The 12,759-nt window shown below is 44.0% G+C and overlaps 1 protein-coding gene across 1 annotated transcript in view; it reads right to left on the reverse strand.

Moving 5' to 3' along the window:
• LOC308313868 (protein phosphatase 1 regulatory subunit 12A) overlaps nt 1-12,759 on the reverse strand; it is a 64,273-nt gene that overhangs the window by 8,964 nt on the left and 42,550 nt on the right. Inside the window, exons 13-22 of the mRNA XM_080761195.1 lie at nt 11,623-11,733; nt 11,268-11,354; nt 8,522-8,722; nt 6,295-6,385; nt 5,028-5,216; nt 3,560-3,686; nt 2,540-2,643; nt 1,790-1,849; nt 525-548; nt 369-407 (exon numbers count right to left, since the gene is read on the reverse strand). Of these exons, the coding sequence (XP_080617321.1) occupies nt 369-407; nt 525-548; nt 1,790-1,849; nt 2,540-2,643; nt 3,560-3,686; nt 5,028-5,216; nt 6,295-6,385; nt 8,522-8,722; nt 11,268-11,354; nt 11,623-11,733 (1,033 nt within the window). The remainder of the gene's footprint in view (nt 1-368; nt 408-524; nt 549-1,789; nt 1,850-2,539; nt 2,644-3,559; nt 3,687-5,027; nt 5,217-6,294; nt 6,386-8,521; nt 8,723-11,267; nt 11,355-11,622; nt 11,734-12,759) is intronic.

Raw genomic sequence — 12,759 nt, forward strand, 5'->3', positions numbered from 1 at the left:
CTGGGGGTCCTTGATGTGAAGTGAAAAGTTTGGGAACCACTGGTCTGTACCACTTAGGGCATTAAGCAACTAGTAGACTATTCAACTAGTCGACTAGTAAATCCTACTAGTTGATCTTGTTGGTGCTAGTTGACTAGTTGATTCAAAAAAATATATATATATCCCCGATTTTGTAGGCGTCAAGATCAGGTAGATAATAGTTATAGTCACAATGTACACATTATTTCCTTTTTCTTTTTTACATAATAGGTAGCATTATGTAAAAAGGTAACAACTCGTCGACTAGGTAACAACTAGTAAACTAGGCAACTAGTCAACTAGTAAAACTGACTAGAAGTGAATAGGTACCACTGACCATCAGGGCTTACCTTCTTATAGTCTCTGCTGGCCGAGCCTCCGGGCGGGTCCTGACCTTGGAGCAACAAGGGGTCAAAGGTCAATCATAATGGACAATATAATGCTGACAACAATGAGGTCATACAGTGACAAGGGGTCAAAAGGTCAACAGAGTGAACTCATCCTACCTGGAGGTTAACTGTCCGCTCCGACTGGTTAGGGGGAAGAAAAGAAAAAAAAACACAAACACAAACACAACAAACAGTTAACACTTTTTTTTCAGAATAAAGGCGATAGGAATGCCAAGCAGATGAGGCAGATTTTACTCTGAAAAGCTCCCAACTGCCATTCCATGCACCCCCCCCCCCCCCCCCCCCCCACCCCCCCCCCCCAACAAAAAAAAAAAAACCTGGAGATTAAATCTTTCCATTACTAACCTCGTGCTAATAAATCTGATCTCTCTTTAGAAGCGTTAACAGTTTGACTGAGGGATTAATTCACCGTAATCCCCCGTTGTTTTTCACTAACCTTTTGAAGAACCACCCTTGTAACCCATTCAGACCTGACGATTCTACAAAATGTCTTCTAAATCCTCCAGTTTTCTGGAGAAACAAAACGAATTGGCCGCCGACCCCCCCCCCCCATCTGAAAATATGTTGTTCCAGGGACCCCATCTCCAGAAATAAAGATTTAAGTTAAAAACATTTGCTCTGAAAGAATATATATTCCAAATCTGCGCCACATTTTCACGATTAAAAAAAAAGATGGCAGATCTACAAGCCGCACTACGAGCTTGTAGATCTGCTATTTTTCTATAGCTAAAGCATAACACTTGGTTAAGAAATCACAGACTGAGGCTTTAAACTTTTGCTTTCATGGCATTTCTGAAACCTTCAAGGGTTACGAACTTTTGCCTTCACAATAAAGGCATGCAGCTTTCACAAGTTGGCCATGAAGACAAGGAAAATATATGTTTTACAAAATGTAAAAAGTTTTTTTTAAGGTTTTGACTGCATTACATTTTCAACAAAACCTTAAACTGACTTTCTGTGTGTGGAATAAGTATTGCCTTTATTGACTTTGTGTTGGGTTGAAACCATTTACAGTGTTTTGAAGTATAACCAGGTAGGTTGCCGTTTTTTACACAGTGACCTTTGTAGGTGGTTTTATGATTCAAACCTTTAATGGTGGAAACCACTACATAAATAAATGGCGCCCGATGTGGGGGCATGATAAGGTCATGTATTAATACCACGCTATACAAATTTAAAAAAAAAATGGCGCTACCTAATTTGTGGTGGCGCTACCAAATGAAAAGGTAGCACCCGTGCTACCTGTGACAAAAGTTAGTCTGGAGCCCTGCACGCACGCAAACGCACAAACAGACACACACACACACACACACACACACACACACACACACACACACACACACAAACATGCACACACACACCTGTGTATCTGCGGTGCTACCAGACACTTCGTCCTCTCCGCTGGGTTCGTTGTCGTCACTCTGAGAGAGAGACAGAAAACACACCTGTCTCAATGCCTCATATACTGCTCATATAAAAAGGCAACCCACAGTGCCCACAGTGTGGGCCGAACAAATAATTAGAAAGAATATTTTTTATTTATTTTTTCTTCTTTGTAATTATTTGTTTGGTCCAAAATGTTGTGTTTGTTGTCATGATTTGTCACAACTCGAGTTGGCTTTGTACGACGCTTAAAAGGTCTTTCAATAAATACTCTTTGAAATGTCTATGGGGAAAATGCATTGGGAGTTATTTCCTGGGCCTGGCGTCGTCATGAAAGGGCAGAATAATGAGCCCTGAATGAAACGACGCATGCGTAGGGCATAAAAATAAGCCCCCCCATGAGACAGTTTACATGGAGGCCGAATGGAGGCTGAATTTTTCCACTCGTAGGTTAATTTCCTTTTTCTTTCTCGGGTGGCCTAGCAACCCAGCGTTATTCATACGGTGGTGAAGAGCGTGATCAAACGTAATCAATAAAAAACATCAAAAGACTGTCAAAAGGTCGCCATTGGCATCAAAAGACATCATTGGCGTTGAATGATTTAACCCATTTAGTTTAATGAAAGTGGTGAATAATTTGTTGAGTGAAAATTATATAATTATAATGAAGAAGTAAGTGTATGTAGCTATCCAGTGATTCAATTGATATCGTTATAATTCATAATTACCTCTCCAGTGCGCTGTCCTCTCCTCCTGGCCCGCGCTCGCCTCCTCTCTCGGCTCTCTCTCGCCCATCGCTCCGTCTCGCTCTCCCCTGTACCCACCACGCCATCTGACACAGGGCACACCCCCTTTCACTTAGCAGCCAATCAGCTCGGACATGACACCCCCCCCCCCCTTTTTTCCCTTAGCAGCCAATCGGCTATAATCAGGGTGGACAGTGAGTGGACACACCAGACCCATAGAGAGAGTTACGTCACTAGCATAGAATCCCATTGTAAGAATGGAATGAGGAAGTTCCATGAGAAAGTTCCAATGTTTTGAACTGCATAGCCCATAGCGCCCTGCTTTGTTGTAGTTCCAATGTTTGGAACTACATAGCCCATAGCGCCCTGCTTTGTTGTAGTTCCAATGTTTGGAACTACATAGCCCACAGCGCCCTGCTTTGTTGTAGATCCAAAGTTTGGAACTACATACAGTAACCAACTAACCAGTTGATGGAGCAGTGGGTTGTGTCAGTGAGCTTGCAAATCAGAGCCTGGGTTTCGATTCCCGCATGAGGCACTAAGAATAAATGTGGTTGTGTATAACTTTTGAATTCATCCTACCCCTTTCCTTAACAACAGGCATTTTGGGAGGTTAAGGAACGTTAGGCCTATATTTGAATATATTTAATAGCCCACTCAATGTATCCATATGGCTAATGAAACCCCTGCATTTTGTATTATGTGCCATTCCTGGGAGTTATATTTCATATATTGTAGACGGAAAGCTTGTTTCTGCCTCAAAATGACTTGATTTCATTCTTGATTATAAAGTAATAGTCCACCCAGTTAAGCAGCCCCGTATGTGTATGAGCATTAGTTGCTCTCTGCCACCATGTAGTGGTGACGGCATAGAATAAAGTGGTACCATGAAAAATGTCGTACCACAGGAATACCGCCCCTGCCATTATCAAGTGCACACCACTGTAGCCCATAGCGGCCGTTTTGCGGCGAGTTCAGTCACAATAAAGTTCTCCACGCTACCTTTCTTGTCGGAGGCCTGGGGGCGGGGCGTGTCGGAAGTCTGGGGGCGTGGCGTGCCGGCAGGCTGCGTCAGGCCCAGCAGGTCTGACTTCTGCAAGCTGGCGATGCGAGAACGCCAGCTCACTTCCTGTTAGCACACAGTGACATCACATAAGACCACCAGCTCACTTCCGGTTAGCACACGATGACGTCACAAACCAGTATGACATCACATGAGACCGCCAGCTCACTTCCTGTTAAAACACATTGGATGCTACAGACGAGTATACTCACTCGTCGTATCAAATAAAACCGCCTGGTGCCTCAGACGAGTATACTCGTCTTAAGGCGTTTTATATTGAGTAGTCCTTACCCGTTTGAATATATGAACACCAAATGATGTGGGTGATGCAATTTAATAGATAATTTTATTGTACTGTATGTATTTTGTAATCAGTAATCAGTCTGGTGTCAAGAGGCGCTAAATACTAATTCCTACACGGGTTGTGCTTATAACCACGCCCCCGGGCAAGTTAAGTTTACTGAGGTTAAGGTTAGGGTTAGGTATAGTTTTACTGAGGTTAAGGTTAGGGTTAGGCTGTCAATCACAGCGACTGGCCAATCACAGCGCATGTCTTGCGCAACCCGTGTAGGCTTTGGTATGTCGCGTCAGAGGCAAGTAGTACGGGAGGCGAAATTAATCCAGGCAAAAATACATTTAGATTTTTATGACCTAACGGTTCAAGAGTTATAAAGTTAAATGTAAAAGTGGCCTGTTATAGCGCCACCATGAGGCCGACTGCTGAAATTATTTATTGCATTGATTTTAATAATTATTTTAAACCTCCCTTCCGAGTGTGATAACTGTAGCCCTTACGGGTTTTGAGAAATACTTGAATGTGAGTCTTTGATCATTCCCCAGACAGACAGACAGACAGACAGACAGACAGTGGATGGACAAAGACTGAAGCAATCGTACAATGACATCACAACACAAACCCAGTATGACATCATGGCATGAAGATGTTTTTGGCAACAAATTTTGATTTTAGTTTTAGTCACATTTTTAGTCAGCTGGAATGTTTTAGTGTGAGTCTAGTTTTAGTCGACTAAATGTCATGTGATTTTAGTCGACTAAATCTACGGTAGATTTAGTCGACTAAAATGTATTTTGGTGGGCCTTGATGCCGTCGTAAATCGTAATGGCTGATTTTACACTTGCTGAAAATAGCCGAATAACGATCTACAAGCTTGTAGATCGTCTATTTTCAGCATGCAACCAGGTGTAAAATGACTTATACTGGATCTCTTGTCCACTAGTCTCCTTCCTAACATTTTAGTCTAGTTTTTATTTCTTGACAAAATTGTCGATAACATTTTGGCTTGGTTTTTATTTAGTTTCCATTTAGTTTCCGTCAGTGAAAAAAAAGCTAGTCGACGGACATTTTTCGTCATAGTTTTTAGTCGACGGAAAAAACACTGGACATACCCCCTCCTCCGCCTTCTTCTTGTTGTCCTTGTCCTGTTCCCGGTCGTCCTCTTTCCCTTTGTTTTCCTTGTTCTCCGAGGTCTTCGTGTCCTTGCTGTCCTTGTTCTCCGTGCTCTTCGTGTCCTTGTTGTTGTTCTCCGTGGTCTTCATGCTCTTCTCCGCCTCCTGCAGGTCTGTCAGCGTCACGCCCTGTGTCACAAATCAAAGAGTTCGCGCCTCACTTGACCCATTTTGACCTAGGAACGATTCTACAAATGTCCTCTGAATCATGACAGTTTTCTGGCAAAAAAAATCTGTGTTTCTGTGTCAGTCGTTCTCAAACAATTTCATGTCAAGGACCCCCAAAAATATATGTTATTTGGCCGCCGACCCCCATCTGAAAATATGTTGTTCCAGTGACCCCCTCCCCAGAAGCAAAGATTTGAGTTAAAAGAATATATATTCAAAGGTGTGAACTGAACTGAAAATGTGCCCCGTTTTCACTTTGCATGGCCGGGGGCGAACGGAAAGATGAATGACGGCAGATTTATACAAATTATGACAAATAAAAAAAATATATATTAAAAAAGCTAGCGTGCACCCTTGGTTGTGCTACTGAAGGAAAGAGGTACAACGATTCATTCCAAGCTGACATGGAATTCCATTGAGACAGTATAACGTGTCTCTTCCATCGATGGAGACATGCATTGACTTTTTCTTTTGTTTCCTGGTATGGCTCATTATCGTTGGTTAATAAGAACATACTCCATAACATCATCGATGTTGTCCATAGTTTTAGTCATCATAGCTTAGTTTTCATTAGGTTTTCGTCAAACATTTTCCGTCTTAGTATTAGTCGACGAAAACAACACTGCAGGCTATAGGGCTCCAAGATCGTTTGTTCCCATGAGTAAAGGACTTATGAACAAGCAGGCCCCGTTTCAGTTCCGTGCATACAATGTGATGCCTCTTGGAACTACGACTGGTAGCCTTTTATTAGCATTTAGTTAATTGTTTCCCCCTCTCTCTGCAAGAGGAGCAGCGGTTTGTCTTGTATTGTCAATGTATTGTGTGTGTATCTGTTTGTAGTGTGTGTGTAATGTGTTTTTCTTGTTATATATCCTGATGACTGCTGGGCACAAAACAAATAAAAGTATCTATCTATCTAACATGATAACTACAGGTCAATATTGGATTGTAGTTTTTAGGACGGTAAGAAGAGTTAAACACGACCCGCAACAACCGATATTTACAAGAAAAGTGGCTTATGATAAGCAGACGGCTGTACCTGAGTGGAGCGGCGCGATTGGCGAGCATGTCGGGAGCGAGCTTTACGCTGAGCCTCTGCCTCCTCATCCCTCACTGGTGTCAGGTAGGACCTGTGCGCGCACACACACGCACACGCACACACACACACACACACACACACACACACACACACACACACACACACAAAACAAGGGAAAACAGTCAGAAACAATTATTTCTCACAATATCTGAGAGTTATGCTTTAAAACAGAAATTGGCAGCACTGAAATCCGCCTTGATGGACCACAGCTGGCTTTAGGGACCATGTCCACTGTTTTCCCCCCGGCTAACGACACGCGTTTGATTAAAAAAACAAAACAAAAAAAACTCCAGCGCCACACAATCATCCCCTGTCCCGACTACCTGTATTGGTAAAAATCACACCTGTGTGAACTGAGTGCAACTGGTGCAACTCCTCTCTCCAGCTGTCCACTGTAGAGACTAGCTGTCCACTGTAGAGACTAGCTGTCCACTACTACAGACCACCTTCACATCATCACCATGTGCAATGATTAATGCCAAGCCACACCAGGCTTTCCAACGTGCGTTTATGGATCCAGTCCTATTTTAAGTGTGGGTATGCATGGCTCGTGCACATGCGCTCGGTGGTAGCTCGGCTGTTACTCGCACCACTTGCAAGCAATTATTGCTGATATTCAACAAACCGGGATACCACTTTTATCCAATCAGGGAGAATGAGAGAACTCCTACCGGATACAGGAAGGACAAGTGGACCTGGAAACCCACCTGAGAAATGGATTTTATGATCGCCATCACATTATAGAGCAAAAAGAAAAATATATATATAAACTGTGTATATATACTACATGTATGCCGGTGTAATTCAGCCTCCTGGCCACTAGTTGTCTATATAAGGACGCTTACGGTTTCTAGACACGCCCAGAGGAAGAGCCACATGGGTGGATAGGACAGCCGCCGGTCGGTCGCTTCTCCTTTCATAATTTGTTATTGTGATCCAACTAAACATGTAAACGCATGCCTGGCTCAGCGCCAGCCTACCCTGACATTAACCCATTTAGACCTGAGGACGATTCTACAAATGCATTCTATAAATCCTGACGAAATGTCATGTTTCTATGTCAGTGGTTCTCAAACTGTTCCCCCAGAATTATCTGTACTTGGCCGCCGACCCCAAACTCAAAATATGTAGTTCTCCCTCCCAGAAGCAAAGATTAGAGTTAAAAAAATGTTCGCTCTGAAAGAATACATATATTGAAAGATTTGCGCCACATGTCGTCTGCTATTTTTCAATAGCTAAAGCATTTACACGTACTACTGATTCACTGGTTCTTTTTTTTTTAGATCCGGAGGGCACTTGAAAATTAAGTGGCACTTCAAACAGCTGCCGTGTTAAGTAGTCAGTTGGGTGGGCCATTTGGTGTGCCGTCACGGCTGTCTTATCCTACTGGTTCACCTGTCAGAGAGGAGCCCCCAACGGGAGGACATACTGTCTTATCCTACTGGTTCACCCGCCAGTGAGGAGCCCCCACCGGGAGGACATACCGTCATATCCTACTGGTTCACCTGTCAGTGAGGAGCCTCCACCGGGAGGACATACTGTCATATCACACTGGTTCACCAGTCAGTGAGGAGCCCCCACAGGGAGGACACACTGTCATATCCTACTGGCTCACATGCCAGTGAGGAGCCCCCACCGGGAGGACATACAGAGCCTTCATCCTACACTCCCTCACCAAGGTCACCAATTTCACCATAACACCTCCACACTGGAGTGACTGAGTGCGAGTGAGCCGAGTGGTCGATATTTGGGGGATTGGAATTGGGCTTAAACCAAATTAGGCCTGACATCGACATTTAAAAAAATGTCTTCTGAATCCTGAAATACTTATGTGTCAGTGGTGCTCAATATTTCATGTCAAGGACCCCCAAAAACATATGTAATTGGCCGCCGAGCCCCATCTGAAAATATGTTGTTCCAGTGACCCCCTCAGAAGCAACGATTTGAGTTAAAAAACGTTCGCTCTGAATATTCTAAGATATGTGCCACATTTTCACAAAAAAATAGCAGAACTAGGTGCCGCGCTATGAGCTTGTAGATCCGCTATTTTTCAATAGCTAAAGCGTAACATAATGCTTAAAACACCAAAAGGGGTTCCCGTCCAGAACGGCTTAAGGTACCACCACGGGCACCCCTCTTTACTCTGCTCCAGATCTCTCTCACTCACTTGCGTCTCTGCTTGGTCTCCGTGTCGCCTGCAGTGGAGGAGATGGAGGAGGAGAGGCTTCCAGAGGTGGTGGAGGTGGTGCTTCCAGATGTGGTGGTGGAGGAGGAGGTGCCTGTTCCAGAGAAGGAGGTGCTTCCAGATGTAGACGAGGAGGTGGTGACGGAGGGCTGCTCTTTCTTCTCCGTCGCTTCCTGAGTGAGTCTGTCACACGCGAATGGAACAGAGCCTTCATTAGTGTCATTAACTCTGTTTGACCAGAATGGAACAGAGCCTTCATTAGTGTCATTAACTCTGTTTGACCAGAATGGAACAGAGCCTTCATTAGTGTCATTAGCTCTGTTTGACCAGAATAGAACAGAGCCTTCATTAGTGGCATTAACTCTGTTTGACCAGAATGGAACAGAGCCTTCATTAGTGGCATTGACTCTGTTTGACCAGAATGGAACAGAGCCTTCATTAGTGTCATTGACTCTGTTTGACAAGAATGGAACAGAGCCTTCATTAGTGTCATTGACTCTGTTTGACCAGAATGGAACAGAGCCTTCATTAGTGTCATTGACTCTGTTTGACAAGAATGGAACAGAGCCTTCATTAGTGTCATTAACTCTGTTTGACCAGAATGGAACAGAGCCTTCATTAGTGTCATTAACTCTGTTTGACCAGAATGGAACAGAGCCTTCATTTGTGTCATTAACTCTGTTTGACCAGAATGGAACAGACCCTTCATTGGTGTCATTAACTCTGTTTGACCAGAATGGAACAGAGCCTTCATTAGTGTCATTAACTCTGTTTGACCAGAATGGAACAGAGCCTTCATTAGTGTCATTAACTCTGTTTGACCAGAATGGAACAGAGCCTTCATTTGTGTCATTAACTCTGTTTGACCAGAATGGAACAGACCCTTCATTGGTGTCATTAACTCTGTTTGACCAGAATGGAACAGAGCCTTCATTGGTGTCATTAACTCTGTTTGACCAGAATGGAACAGAGCCTTCATTGGTGTCATTAACTCTGTTTGACCAGAATGGAACAGAGCCTTCATTAGTGTCATTAACTCTGTTTACCAGAATGGAACAGAGCCTTCATTGGTGTCATTAACTCTGTTTGACCAGAATGGAAAAGAGACTTCATTAGTGTCATAGACTCTGTTTGACCAGAATGGAACAGAGCCTTCATTAGTGTCATTAACTCTGTTTGACCAGAATGGAACAGAGCCTTCATTGGTGTCATTAACTCTGTTTGACCAGAATGGAACAGAGCCTTCATTAGTGTCATTAACTCTGTTTGACCAGAATGGAACAGAGCCTTCATTAGTGTCATTAACTCTGTTTGACCAGAATGGAACAGAGCCTTCATTGGTGTCATTAGCTCTGTTTGACCAGAATGGAACAGAGCCTTCATTAGTGGCATTAACTCTGTTTGACCAGAATGGAACAGAGCCTTCATTAGTGCCATTAACTCTGTTTGACCAGAATGGAACAGAGCCTTCATTAGTGTCATTGACTCTGTTTGACAATAATGGAACAGAGCCTTCATTAGTGTCATTGACTCTGTTTGACCAGAATGGAACAGAGCCTTCATTAGTGTCATTAACTCTGTTTGACCAGAATGGAACAGAGCCTTCATTAGTGTCATTAACTCTGTTTGACCAGAATGGAACAGAGCCTTCATTAGTGTCATTAACTCTGTTTGACCAGAATGGAACAGAGCCTTCATTAGTGTCATTAACTCTGTTTGACCAGAATGGAACAGAGCCTTCATTGGTGTCATTAACTCTGTTTGACCAGAATGGAACAGAGCCTTCATTGGTGTCATTAACTCTGTTTGACCAGAATGGAACAGACCCTTCATTGGTGTCATTAACTCTGTTTGACCAGAATGGAACAGAACCTTCATTGGTGTCATTAACTCCGTTTGACCAGAATGGAACAGAGCCTTCATTAGTGTCATTAACTCTGTTTGACCAGAATGGAACAGACCCTTCATTGGTGTCATTAACTCTGTTTGACCAGAATGGAACAGAGCCTTCATTAGTGTCATTAACTCTGTTTGACCAGAATGGAACAGAGCCTTCATTGGTGTCATTAACTCTGTTTGACCAGAATGGAACAGCGCCTTCATTAGTGTCATTAACTCTGTTTACCAGAATGGAACAGAGCCTTCATTGGTGTCATTAACTCTGTTTACCAGAATGGAACAGAGCCTTCATTGGTGTCATTAACTCCGTTTGACCAGAATGGAAAAGAGACTTCATTAGTGTCATAGACTCTGTTTGACCAGAATGGAACAGAGCCTTCATTGGTGTCATTAACTCTGTTTGACCAGAATGGAACAGAGCCTTCATTAGTGTCATTAACTCTGTTTACCAGAATGGAACAGAGCCTTCATTGGTGTCATTAACTCTGTTTACCAGAATGGAACAGAGCCTTCATTGGTGTCATTAACTCCGTTTGACCAGAATGGAAAAGAGACTTCATTAGTGTCATAGACTCTGTTTGACCAGAATGGAACAGAGCCTTCATTAGTGTCATTAACTCTGTTTGACCAGAATGGAACAGAGCCTTCATTAGTACCTACGGACCCCCATTTGATGCCATTTCTATCTCTGAGACCCCAATTTATATTGTAAAATCAATGTTAATTGAACTCCGAGTGGGGGTCCGGGGACCCCTTGGAGCTCACTCAATGAGCCCTGGGGGTCCACGGACCCCCTGCAACTCCCCCGGACCCCCACGGTAAACGGTACCTCTGAGACACGAGGTTGTTGAGCCGGTTGAGGCCACTGGGGGCGGAGCTTATTGCCGGGTCGTCCAGTCTCCTCCCGTAAGACGAGCTGGAAAAAAGACAAAAACAAACAAACAAACAAACAAAAAAAATTACACGAGTCAGAGTAAAACTACGCCAACAACACAAACAAGTCTTTTTTTTCTTTTTTGTTACAGCAAAACAACTCCATGCATGTCTGTGGCAACGCAAAAAAAATAAAAAAAAATAAAGCTGTGTAAACAACAATGCCAACATCCAATCAACACAGGTCTGGGATGGGGGGAGGAGGGAGGGGGGAGGGGGGGGGGGGAGGGAGGGAGGGGCATATGACTGACCTGCGTGGTAGGAAGGTGTTGGACGACGAGGAGGAGGCGGAGCCACTCAAGTCGCTCCCTGATTGGCTACTGTGAAGGCGGCGGGTGTAAGAAGAGCTACGGCTCAACCAGCTGAGAGAGACACACACGTTGTGACACACGGTAATACAGCGACCACGCACACGCCCAGTGGTGACACACGGTAATACAGCGACCACGCACACACGCCCAGTGGTGACACACGGTAATACACCGACCACGCACACGCGCCCAGTGGTGACACACGGTAATACACCGACCACGCACACGCCCAGTGGTGACACACGGTAATACACCATGCACACGCCCCGTCGCCCAGTGGTGGTAGAAGAAAAAAAAAACACTCGACACTTAGCATTTATTGAAAAATTAGGATCTAATTCACGCCAGCATTTTTCCCACTTATTTTGAAAAGCCACATTTCCAGACTACCGGAAGTGAACATAACCTAAGTAAGTAAGTAAGTGGAACAGGTCCTGGACAGGCCTTGTTTACAAGATGGGTCTATACCGGGACACTGGAGGGCTCCACTTCGCCGGCTCCGTGCCGTCAAAGCAACGTTGTTTTGAGTACCAAAAATTCCATCTGGGACAAAGGAATAGGAGATACAGGCGTTTGAAAGAAACAGATAGAATGGATTATTATGGCGACGACGATCTAAGATTGTCATGACAACAACAGCTGCCCGATGCCAACGCATAAGTAGCATTATGGCTTGATCGATCGAAAGGCAATGGCGTCAAGCGTAGTATCAAAAGAGAAGGTTTTTACGGCTCTAGCAGTGATTCTCAACCAGATTAATGTCAAGGTCCCCCCAGTTTCACATGCATTAGTCTATATGCGGACCCCCCCATTTAATGGCATTTCTATCACTTTGGGACCCCCAATTTATATTGTCAAATCAATGTTAATTCAAGTGTACAAAGTGTACAAATGGTTAAGTTTTTACACTGTCTGAGTTACAGAGCCATAAGGGTCCATTTGCTTCCAACCTATCATTTAGCTGGGGACCCCCTGGAACTCCCTCAAGGACCCCTGGGGGTCACCGGGCCCCACTTTGGGAACCACTGCCCCAGAACACTAAACACGGGTGATTGTCACTCGGACAATTATGTTAGT

The sequence above is a fragment of the Protomyctophum bolini genome (genome assembly GCF_963924005.1).
Source record: "Protomyctophum bolini genome assembly, chromosome: 4".
Classification (NCBI taxonomy): Eukaryota; Metazoa; Chordata; class Actinopteri; order Myctophiformes; family Myctophidae; genus Protomyctophum; species Protomyctophum bolini.